The sequence below is a fragment of the Salmo salar genome, chromosome 05, assembly GCF_965601325.2.
Source record: "Salmo salar chromosome 05, fSalSal1, whole genome shotgun sequence".
Classification (NCBI taxonomy): Eukaryota; Metazoa; Chordata; class Actinopteri; order Salmoniformes; family Salmonidae; genus Salmo; species Salmo salar.
In genome coordinates this window covers 60,148,395-60,159,968 of record NC_138295.1, presented here as the reverse complement: position 1 = coordinate 60,159,968, position 11,574 = coordinate 60,148,395, and the positions used below count along the sequence as shown (strand labels likewise).

Below are 11,574 nucleotides of genomic sequence, written 5' to 3'. Positions count from 1 at the left end.
CTTTGTTCACCTAGAATAAACACACAAAAAGACCAGAAAAAGTACAAGAGATTAAAGTAACTGTCAGTGGTGTAAAGTGCTTAAGTACAAATACTTTAAAGTACTACTTAAGCAGTTTTTTGGGGTATCTGTACTTTACTATTTATATTTTTGACTACTTTTACTTCACTACATTCCTGAAGAAAACATTGTACTTTTTACTCCATACATTTTTCTTGACACCCAAAAGTACTCATTACATTTTGAATGCTTAGCAGGGCAGGAAAATAGTCCAATTCACGCCCTTATCAACCGAACATCCTATGTCATCCCTACTGCCTCTGATCTGGCGGACTCACTAAACCAACATGCTTTGTTTGTAAATGATGTCCAAGTGTTGGAGTGTGCCCCTGGTGCCATCTGGTTTGCTTAATATAAGGAATTTGAAATTATTTATACTTTTACTTTCAATACTTAAGTATATTTTAAACCAAATACTTTTAGACTTTTACTCAAGTAGAATTTTACTGGGTGACTTCTACTTTTACTTGATTCATTTTCTATTAAGGTATCTTTAACTTTTACTCGAGTATGACAGTTGGGTACTTTTTCCACCACTGGTAACTGTCAAGTGAAAGTCTCCATTTTAAAAGTTTCTATTCTGTTAACTCATACCCCAAATAATGAAAGCATTAAGTGGGAAAAAACACTTGTATCTCAAACAGCTTGCTAGTTCCTCATAGAGGATGATGTCATCCTCCTGAGGAGGATGAGCTGGCCAATCAGCGGTCCGCATTAATATTTTTCATGATCAGTATATGCTCACACCATTCTGTTGTTGAGGTACTCCACAAACATTCCAAATCTAATCAAATTGTATTTGTCACAAGCGCCGAATACAACACGTGTAGACTTTACTGTGAAATGCTTATTTACGAGCTCTTTACCAACAATGCAGAGTTAAAAGTAAGAAAAATGTATAAATAATAATAAAATAAAAATTTACAAAATAAAACAAGGAAAATAGTAACACAATAAAATAACAATAACGAGGCTATATACAAGGAGTACCGGTACCGAGTCAATGTGCAGGGGTATGAGGTAGTTGAGGTAATTGAGGTAATATGTACATGTATGTAGGGATAAAAGTGAATAGGCAATCAGGATAGATAATAAACAGAGTAGCAGCAGCGCATGTGAAGAGTGTGAAAGAGTATAAAAGACTGTCTGTGTGAGTGTGTGTGTTTGGCGTCAATATGCATGTGTGTGTGTGTGTGTGTGTGTGCGTGTTGGAGTGTCAGTGTAGTATGTGTGAGTGTGTCGGTAGAGTCTAGTGAGTGTGCATAGAGTCAGTGAAAAAAAGATGTATACAAAAAACACAGAAAAGCTTATTTTTAACATACTTCATTACTGTTTTTTGAAAGGAAAACTATTTTACACATATTGTAATTAATTATAGGCCATATTTGATATAAATCTGACTTCAGTATCTTATGGGTGATATCATTAGAGAGCGGAAAACATGAGGTGAGGTGAACCGTACTCATCACTAGGTGTGTCACTACCTGCTGAGCATCGATGTGATCAGTTTGCTAAGAGAGAGAGGAGGGGATGACCTAATACCCAAGAAAAGCGATGAAGTCATAGCCACCTGACTCATATTCCCAGCTGAGACCAGTTTCCCAATCTCCATAAGCCTGTGTGTGTGTGTGTGTGTGTGTGTGTGTGTGTGTGTGTGTGTGTGTGTGTGTGTGTGTGTGTGTGTGTGTGTGTGTGTGTGTGTGTGTGTGTGTGTGTGTGTGTGTGTGTGTGTGTGTGTGTGTGTGTGTGTGTGTGTGTGTGTGTGTGTGTGTGTGTGTGTGTGTGAGTGTGAGTGTGTGTGTTCAAGAGAGAAAGTGAGTGAGTGTATGCCTGTCCAGAGAGTTGTTGGGGAGGATCATGCCTTTAATAGCGAAAGAGGGTGTTGAATAAACCTTGGTGTGGATATGTTTGTCACACCAATCCTACCACTCTCCTGTTACAAACACATTCCCTTACATACAGTAAATGGAGCTTGCCTTGTAGTGAGAGAAACACATTAACAGCCTCACTCACAAAGAAGTTTTATGGGGCTAAATTTATGGGTTGCCGTTCATTGAGAAAAAGCTGCAGTTTCATTGACAACTTGTACAGTGTTCAGGGAAAAAACACAATCAATTGGATAAAGTCAAAGAGGCAAATAAAACCAGCAAGGACCAGGTTTAAGTGAATAACATATTGATAAGTGTCATGTTTGTCTAAGTCAAGCTAACTGATTATGATTTATGTGAAATAATCTGCAATATTGAACTGATCCTCTTACAGAGGATTCTATTTCCGTCTTGTCTGCGCAAAGCTGATGCAATGCAGGGCATTTTAGGCTTTATTCAGCTTAGAATGAGATATTAGTGCAAGATATGACATGGTGACATCATATGCAGGAGGAGTTACGTCATCCACATGTGCTGGTTCACTGTAAGACATCAGCATTTGGCGCCAGGCCAACATCTCCATTGTGCTCATAGCATCATTCAGGCGACAGCGGGGCACCAAACATGTCATGAAAGGACATCTGGACATGAAAATCAAAGGGATGCCCCTTGGGGGTTTCTTAAAGATGTCTTTACACTCCATTAAGTCCACTTTGAAAGACAGACACTGTCCATAGGTGGATACGGTGTTTGCATGAGTTGTTGGACAAAGAGATTGTTGTCTGTCTCTGTGGCACAGTAAACCAAAGCACCTCCCCACAGATGCAGCTTCCCTTTCAGAGGGTGCAGAAGGGAGACAGGCATACTCAAACAGCCAGATGGTCAAGATCATTGAGAGTTTTTTATGTGGGCATGTAACATGACTTCAGCACTCTGGGTTTTATCAAGCATCCTCTATACACGCACAGCTGATGAGTTTGTACACTCAAACTACTAGGTAATAACATCTGGATGTAAACCAGGCCTGCTGTGTCTGAACTTTTAGCGGCATACTGTGTGAAACTTGTACTGGGGTGGGGTCAGATCCGGGTCCCTAAATGTAGGTTTATAGAGAGAAATAAACTAAGGAATATAGTATCATCTCAAACAGGCCCATAACCCGGAGCCCCAGACAGACTGGGGTGGGGGGGAAAGATTATCCCTGATCTGTCCTCTTTATTGATTGGGCCTTGGGCTCCCTGCAGACCGCATTAATGGAGGCAGATGACCTCTTGGACAACACTGGCTCTGTGTGTCACTGAGAAGCTATCCCTTCTCCAGCGTCTGCCCCAAAGCCTCTTCCCCATCCTCACACTCTCCCCAGCCCTCAAGCCTCTCTGCTGGGTTAGGGGGATACAGACCCCCTCCCCCAGTCCTTTATTCATCCCCAGCAATCAGGCTGTTGGTGCTGTTGTTGTCATAGAGGCCTTGGGGTTAGGTGGACTAATACAGGGTTTTTAATCCTGTATTCCTTTGTACATATTAGTTCCCCTCTCCTCATGGGCCAGCCTTGGGTGAGCACCCCTTTCTGATTAGCACCCAAGGCAGGTGTCAGAGTCTAGACTCTCTAGACTATGATTATGCACAGGTGCCCCTGAACTGACCTTTGTTGTGACAGTGTCTTTCAACACATGACATAGCCTACTCATCTGTAGTGACTCAGTCAGTGTCTCATGTCACCAGAAGAGAAAGTTGAGGGATTTCAATTAAATGTCTTGACAAGGGATTCATTTAACTATTTACAAATTAATTACAGAGATTATGGATGAGAAAATTAGCTCATCTGCAGACTCTGGCACATTTACAGTACATTAATGAGAACACTGAAACGTTTACTGATTCATGTGAACTGTCCCTGTTAAATAAATGGCATATAACTAAATAAATCATGAATTAAATAATGATTTATTGAGTAATTGTTTCTCAGTTTCATACATACTCAAGTTGTAATGGCTGTAAAAACAATAATGGCATAAAACATCATCATGGTTATAAATTAGCGTTTTTATCAATGTATTAGGCTAAACATTCATTATGAACATGTATTACTGCTGTATTACCACATTATTAGGTATAGTTATTGTATAGGGATTTGTGCCCATGAAATGAGTGGCAGACTGTCTGATCACATACCCAGTCTGTCACATTCCAAATGAAGGAGAGTTGTTGTTGTTATCAGTAGTGTGATGCATGACAAGGACACATACAGTATATGGTGACAAGTGATTAATTGAACTCACTCAGTGGGGTTCAAGCCCTCAGATAATCTGGTTAAGCCAGTCCAGCCAAACCATATCCCCTTTGATAATACATAAGAGAGCAACAAATCATACGATAATATTCATAATCGGTTAGGCTAACTATAGTTTTGTGAGTGCCCACCCATTTGAGGGTGGCTTTGGTGACAAACGTCAAGGTTTCCACAGTTAGTTCGAAGGACACCAGAAACTGCAAGATAACATAATTGCTTATGCGAAGTGCACAGTAAGAATGAATGGAAACGGTCAATTACCGATCAAATGAACCGTATCATCGTTGGTAAGAGAGCAAGCAGTGATGCCCCCCACAGTTTGCCACAGCCCTGCCATGCGCACCCACACTGCGCCCGCTACAGGCACTATAGGCTACATTAGAGATAGACTACTGTTCCGCTCCAATTCACTATTGAGAGTTTGTATTGTTCACTTGTGAAATGAGACATTGGAGACCTTTTAACTTAAAACACAGGAGATAGATTGTATTATTCAATTGTACTATTATGTTTATTATTATTATTACTACTAAGCACATGTGTCTTTGTGTTATTATAAAACCATGCCGCCAGGCGTGGCTTCTCTAGAGGACATTTTGGTATGTAGATTTCGCGAGGCAAACGCGGTTCTTTGTTCGCGCCAGGCAAGAAATGCTGCAAGCAAGAGCTCTGCTTACGGGAAATATGTAAGGACATTTTTTTTAAAGATCCCTGCTGCACAGGGTCTGCAACGCCTGTTTGACAACTCCCTTTCTCCTCTCCTCCTCACCCCCTCCTCCTACGTTACAGCCCCCATGCGCAACGGCGCCCGAGACAACAACGCGGTGACCTGCCGCAACCCACGACGAGTGGGGTGGGCGGAACCCCGAAATATGTCACTTAACTCCTTCATTCTCGACAGACAGAATAACGCAAATCCTACCCAAGACAGTGAACGAACTCGTTAAGATTTCACAAATAAACTCCATCCAAAGTCCATCTATCCCTCAGTAGGCTACTGCGTCCCACCATAGATAATACAACATTGGCAATATACAAAAACAGTACGCTCTGGTGCCCAAATAGTAACTTGACTCGGAAACAAAACTAAATGCATCCACTTTGGACATTTTATTGAGGGGGAATTATTATGCTATAGCCCATGCATCCTTGTGTAAGTATCCTACAGTACAAAGACCGTTGCGGTCTTGCATTGCAGGGATGGGGAATGAGTAGCGTTGCTTGGATCTAACGCATGGCTGATATGGACAAAGGAAAGGTGGAGGGAATATTTTGTATTTTTTTCCATACGCGAGGAAAAACGCGGGGGTTGGTTTCTGAGATGCCACAGGCTTGGGAACCTGAGACGGAATGGTATAACGGGAGGGCGGTTCGTTTTGTCTTAGCAAGGAGGGGACTGTGTACCAGACGGGGTGGAGTGATGCATCGCCTAGCCCCTCTCAGTGCAGACGGCCTTGTGTCCCGTTTGCCTAGAGCTGGGAGAATACTGTATCGCAAGTAGGCCTATAGCAGACAGAGAGGGGGGCAGGTCTATGGGAGGGACTAGCGCAGAGGGAGAATTGGAAGGAGGAGGGGGCAGGGAGGCGGCACGGGTGCTGTTTCTCCAGTCTCTTTCCCCTGTCTTTGTCTCACACTCTTTTGTTAGCCATGCCTAGCCTGCTGGTTCTAGCAGGGATCATGGAGAAAAATGGGGGCTACGGCGGGGATCTAGCCGGCTCCGGGTTCGGAAGCGAAGGTCTCCTGGTGCCACCCGACGAGGAAGAAGACGACTCCCGTGCACTGAGGGTCGCGCTGGGCCAGCTGTCTCTACTGGGGCTTGGTGAAGGCGAGGACGGTGGCGGGGCTCCTGGAACGGGAGTACAGGATCGCAGTAACAATAACAATAACCATCACAACCATACCAATAATATTGGCGGAGGTATTGGTGACACAGGGCTTTTGCAAGGGAAGAACAAGTTATGTGTCCTGTACGAGGGTTCTTCAAGTGAGACGAAAGGACGAGGCTGCAACATAACAGAATGCGTCCCCGTGCCCAGCTCAGAACATGTGGCCGAAATAGTGGGGAGACAAGGTAAAGATTCCAACCAAATGTTCCTATTGAAAGTTATGTTGCAGTTCTGAGCTTAATGTTTCTCCCTGTAGTTTGTAGGGTGTTTTGATAATGCTCTATAACTGTTACGTTAGCTGGTGTTATTGATATAGAAAAGGGAGTGGTGTTATTTTTTGTTGTATTCTTCTACACAGGCTTCCTTGCCACTCTTTGGCCATGGTAACAAATCTGTTTCAAGTTAACATACAGTGGCAGAAACTGCAACATTGTTGCAACTAGGCTCCGTTCTATTGTCTGTCTAGTGATTTTCAAACGTGGGGAGACACAAAGCAGGACTGTAACCGTTACCTCATGGGCGCATTATTCTACATCCAGCCATCAATGTCAGCTCACAGACGCACACTTCAGGCAGGGATAGCACTTGCTTCCTTTGTCGTCTGAACGCGCGAGACTGTTAAAAAAAAACGCAACGTGCTGCTGCTGGTAACGGAGGAATCTCGTTCGCCCTGAAATGTTTACAAATTATTTATTCTCTTTATTGTGAATAGAACTTGAATTTGAGTGACGATTGGTGTTTTCAAGCTGTTGTTTTCGGTTTCGTAAATTCTAATTATGTTAATTGTTTTTGTTGCTGACTGCCCCAGTGACACAATTAGACAATGGCAAGTGTGTTTCTCTATTTTCTCTTTTCCTGAGCAGTTTAAAAGTGAATTCCCAGATTTAAGATGGATATATCTGTGTATTGAGTAATTGTCGAAGACCTCGACATGAACTTGAATGACAGCAGCTGTCAAACAAAGGTGTGAAAGTGAGGGGAGGGGTACCTTATTAGGCAGTGTTACCAGTAGACACTTGGGATGATCATAGGAATCGAAGCGTGACTCAGCCAGAAGTTGGACCAACGTGTCGAATTGAATGTTGTGTGGTTCTTCTATTTTCTGATATAAAATAAGAACAAAATATGTTGCCTTTTTAAAACCTATTGCCCATATTGTTATTGTGTTCAACTCAAATTGGCTATTTATCACTGTAATATATTGATTCTCCAGATTGCTTGTAACCTGTACAACTCTCAGAACCAGCAACTTATTGCTTTGTGCTACATGGTTGTTTTTGTTTGACTGCGCCTATTGTTGACTGGCTCTGTTGTGATGCGTCCAAACGATACAGAGGGGTTGGTTAGACAAGCAGGGATAAATGGGTGGGTGGATGGTTGGTGGGTGGGTCAGAGGCACTGGGCATTAAAAGGGAGTCACACCCCAAAACTCTGAAGTTGTGAACATTTTAGACCAAAATTTGCCATCTTTTAAAAAGGTATGTCAACTATCAATTCTGTCTTTGCCTCCATAGAAGAAGAAAAAAACATTGCTTCGTATTACCGTGTAGGTGTAACAATCTTAGCTATTCCAAATTCCTCATCTTTGATGAGTGTATCAGAAAATTGAATTAAAATTGTGTCCTTGGCTTTTTAAAAACTTTGTCTTTTGTTTTTGCAGGTTGCAAGATCAAAGCCTTGCGGGCCAAGACCAACACCTACATCAAGACCCCCGTGAGGGGCGAGGAGCCTGTGTTTCTCATCACGGGCCGAAAGGAAGATGTGGCCCTGGCCCGGCGCGAGATCATCTCTGCCGCCGAGCACTTCTCCATGCTCCGAGCTTCCCGCAACAAGCTGGGTGTGTCCTTCAGCGGTTCCCCGCCTGCACCCCTGCCGGGCCAGACCACCATCCAGGTGAGGGTGCCCTACCGCGTGGTGGGGCTGGTGGTGGGGCCCAAGGGTTCCACCATCAAACGCATCCAACAGCAAACCTGCACCTACATCGTCACCCCTAGCCGAGACCGTGACCCCGTCTTCGAGATCACGGGATCACCTAGCAACGCCGAGAGGGCCCGTGAGGAGATCGAGGCGCACATCGCATTCCGAACGGGAGGTCTGCATGACCACAACAACGAGAATGACTGCTTGGGGCCAGATGGCGGCAGCCCAGTAGGCTCCGGGGGTCTGGAGAGCCGCCTGCAGCAGGTGTGGGGTCTGCAGGGGGGCCAGCGCAAGCCGTTGACCAGCAGCTTCCGCCAGAACTTCTCAGATGCCATGGTTGGAGGAGGAGAAGGAGGTGGGGTAATCTACAGCAAGGGCAACTTCAACAGCCCTGGAGAGAAGCCCTGCTCCTACTTTGGCTCAGAGGGCACCCAGAGTTGGGGAGACCCAGACTACCCAAAACAGGTGGCCTTCTATGCCCAGCAGCGCTCCAAGAGCTTTGGAGGCCTGCCCCTGCCCCTGACCAGACTCTCTCCAGGCCTTCCTGACCCCTGTGGAGGGAACAACGGCAACTCCTCGGGCACCAGCATCACTATTCTGTCTGGCTCTCCTCATGCCCAGGCCCGCCGTGCCCACAGTGAGCCAACCTCGGGCGCGGGGTTCCCTGGACGCCTCCCTGTACCGGACTCGCCACCAGCCATCCTCCGGGACTGCATGACCTGCTTCGAGAGCAAAGTGACGGCCGCCCTGGTGCCCTGCGGCCACAACCTCTTCTGCATGGAGTGTGCCATCCGCATCTGTGAGCTCAACCATCCAGAGTGCCCGGTGTGCCACACCCTGGTCTCTCAGGCTATCCGAATATTCTCCTAAAAAACACCACGTCAGTTTTTACCATTCGTTTTATCACAGTGTTTGTTCGACAATTATTTACTATTATTATTATTATTATTATTATACTTTTCTTTTCTCAGAAAAAGTTAAAACAAACAAGCAGATATTTTAGAAGGCACTGCTTGCTTTACTAAAAAGTATAAGAAATATTTTGAATTTTTTCTTTTATATATATACATATATATTTTATAAAAGTTTTGTTTATAAGAAAAGTATAGTACCTAGCATTTTTTTTCAGTTTTTTTTTACTGCTGCTGTTTTTCATTCACGAATCACAGTGTGGGCGGAGTAGTAGGAACGTGAACATTTTACGATTCAGATTTATTTTACCATGAAGTGGTTTTATATGGAGGAAAGGAAGGAGGTGATCATTGAGGTTCAGTTTAACTCCCTGGTATCTTATCTGGACCTGAATGATATGGGAGGTCAAAATCAAACAGAAGGAAAAAGATTGAATCTTTCATTGCACCTTATAATCGTCTTAGTTTCGGATAGTCAGATTAATGATTGTCAATCATCCAGAAAAATGACGTAGCTGATGAAAAGGTAAATCCCTCAATGTGGCTCGAAAAAATGGAACAAGCTTTGATATTGTCATTGAAAGTCTAAATTTGTTCCAATCGAAGGACAGACTATTCCATCATTGTCATCTTTCTGACATTTGTGTCCCTTTACAAGCTTGTTGTTATACCTGGTAGTCCTCCCTAAACACCTGTTAGAATGGTAACAATATGGGACAGAATAGCAGACAAACGCCTTTCTTTATGCAGATATGTCTTACAGATTTCCTTTTTCACAAAGAGGTGAATGAATGCAACACATTATATTGCTGAAATATCACTGCAGTTTGGTGAAAAGTTTCAGCGATGCCTGTTCCTCGTGGCACTTGAAAAGCAGGTTTCTTTCGCCGGTGTTAAGCACTGATTTAATTTGTGAGGCCAAGAGCCTTGGAATTTGTCCAGTTGGCTAATTTGGGAGATCCGTCTCCCCGACGGACTAGTTTCAAAGCCAACTTATACCCACTTTATTGTCTTATGTGGTAATTTAGCTGTTATCTGAACGATGTAGGACAAAAACGAGAGCCACTTTTGACAGGCATCTCTCTGAGGTTTGCGCAGTTAGAGCGTCAGCCATTAGAGTGGACAGAAGCTGAGGAAAACACAGAGCTGTTCTCTGAATTGGTAATAGTGTGCCTAAATGAGCGAAAAGCTCCTAGAATACAGTACCACCATCCACAGAGCTCCCTCGCCACCCCCGTCCAGCAGCTTTGTATTTTAGCTCAGAGGCCTATAATTATCAGAGCTGTGCAGAAGCAGGTGTTTAATAGCCCCCTCTTTTTCTATTTTCTTTGGGAGTGGCTTACCCCCCCCGCGCTTACTGTTCGATCGTTTGCTGTTGAAGGTAGTAATGACTGCAGCTGACCCACAATGCATTGCCTCCCTGAGTGGGGCGTATTGTCTGGGCCCAGCGGTGGCGTGGGCCCGGAGTGCTCGGACACGGCCCGGGGAGACTCATTGATAATTAGGCAAATTGTCCGGTCCAGGTGCGGACCGTGTGGCGACCCTGGTGCTGAATGGGGGGTGAGACAGAGTCCCGGTGTGGGCTGCTGACCGCCCCACCCCTCTGTCACAGGCACAGAAGGTCCAGTCTGGGTGCAGCTGGGCGAATGGGACCCCTCCTTCCATATCCCCCTCCCTCTTTCCTTCTCTACTGCTCTGAGCTATCCCTACTGGGGAGAGGGGCCTCCTTTGTCCCAATACTCAGGAAAAAGCAGCATATGAAAGAAAGAGACCAACTGAACAGGCTGCCAGCTCTGAAATGAGAGTGAGGGGACTTTGGAGAAAGAAAGGATATCTACAGTGTCAGTAGATACAGTAATTACCTAGTGTACAATTCTGACACACAGATCCAATTCTTTGAAATGCCCCACTGAACTAGATGTCTCCATGTGTTCTCAATAAGATAAGGGTATGAAAACATGCAGACATGTATCATTTAAGAGTACGAGGAGTCTGATCACTTGGAGTTCATCGCCCCCCCAATTTGGATGGAGGCCTTTGTGACAGAGAGCGAGTGCAGATCGAAGTTTCCATAGAATACCCCCCCCCCCCCCCCCCCCCCCCCCCCTTTATCTCCTGTCTGTATGGGACATCCTGCAGCTGCCCACTCACCACAGACACACAGGCTTAGCCAATGGCAGGCTAGCACTGGGCCTTCAGAATGAAATCAGACGATTGTAATTGACAGGAAAGCGGAGGAAACGCCCCATTTAGCCACCACTCATGCTGAATCAAATTACACACCCTTTGCCTCTGCCTTAGCCCCAGCCTGGGGATTTCAGAGGGAGGGAGGGGGGATTAGAGCCGTTAGAGGATAAGAGGGGGGCTTTTTGGGGTGGAGAGAGAGAGAAGGCTGCTCCCAAAGAAAAGAGAACCTGCAGATCTAGTCTTTGTGAGGGGTCATCTGTGTGTCTTCAGTGAAGGGGTAGTTAGAAGGCTGCTGCCTCATGTTTGCTGGTGGTGGCAGGTGAACAAGGACATGCTGGTGATTCAGCTGGTCTCCCACTAACACTGCATCAGATCGCTCTATTAAGTTGTTTTTTCAGGAGAACTCTTTTGCTCAACTTTTGTCCATCAAAATATGATGAATAGTTACAATA

At 44.9% G+C, this 11,574-nt stretch overlaps 1 protein-coding gene across 1 annotated transcript; it reads left to right on the top strand.

Moving 5' to 3' along the window:
• Positions 1–5,767: 5,767 nt before the first annotated feature.
• LOC106605309 (RNA-binding protein MEX3A) lies at positions 5,768–9,034 on the top strand. Its single transcript, XM_014200787.3, has 2 exons — positions 5,768–6,289; positions 7,765–9,034. The coding sequence occupies exons 1-2, from the start codon at positions 5,866–5,868 to the stop codon at positions 8,892–8,894; spliced, it is 1,554 nt and encodes a 517-aa protein (XP_014056262.1). The 5' UTR covers positions 5,768–5,865; the 3' UTR covers positions 8,895–9,034.
• The last annotated feature ends 2,540 nt before the right edge of the window (positions 9,035–11,574 follow it).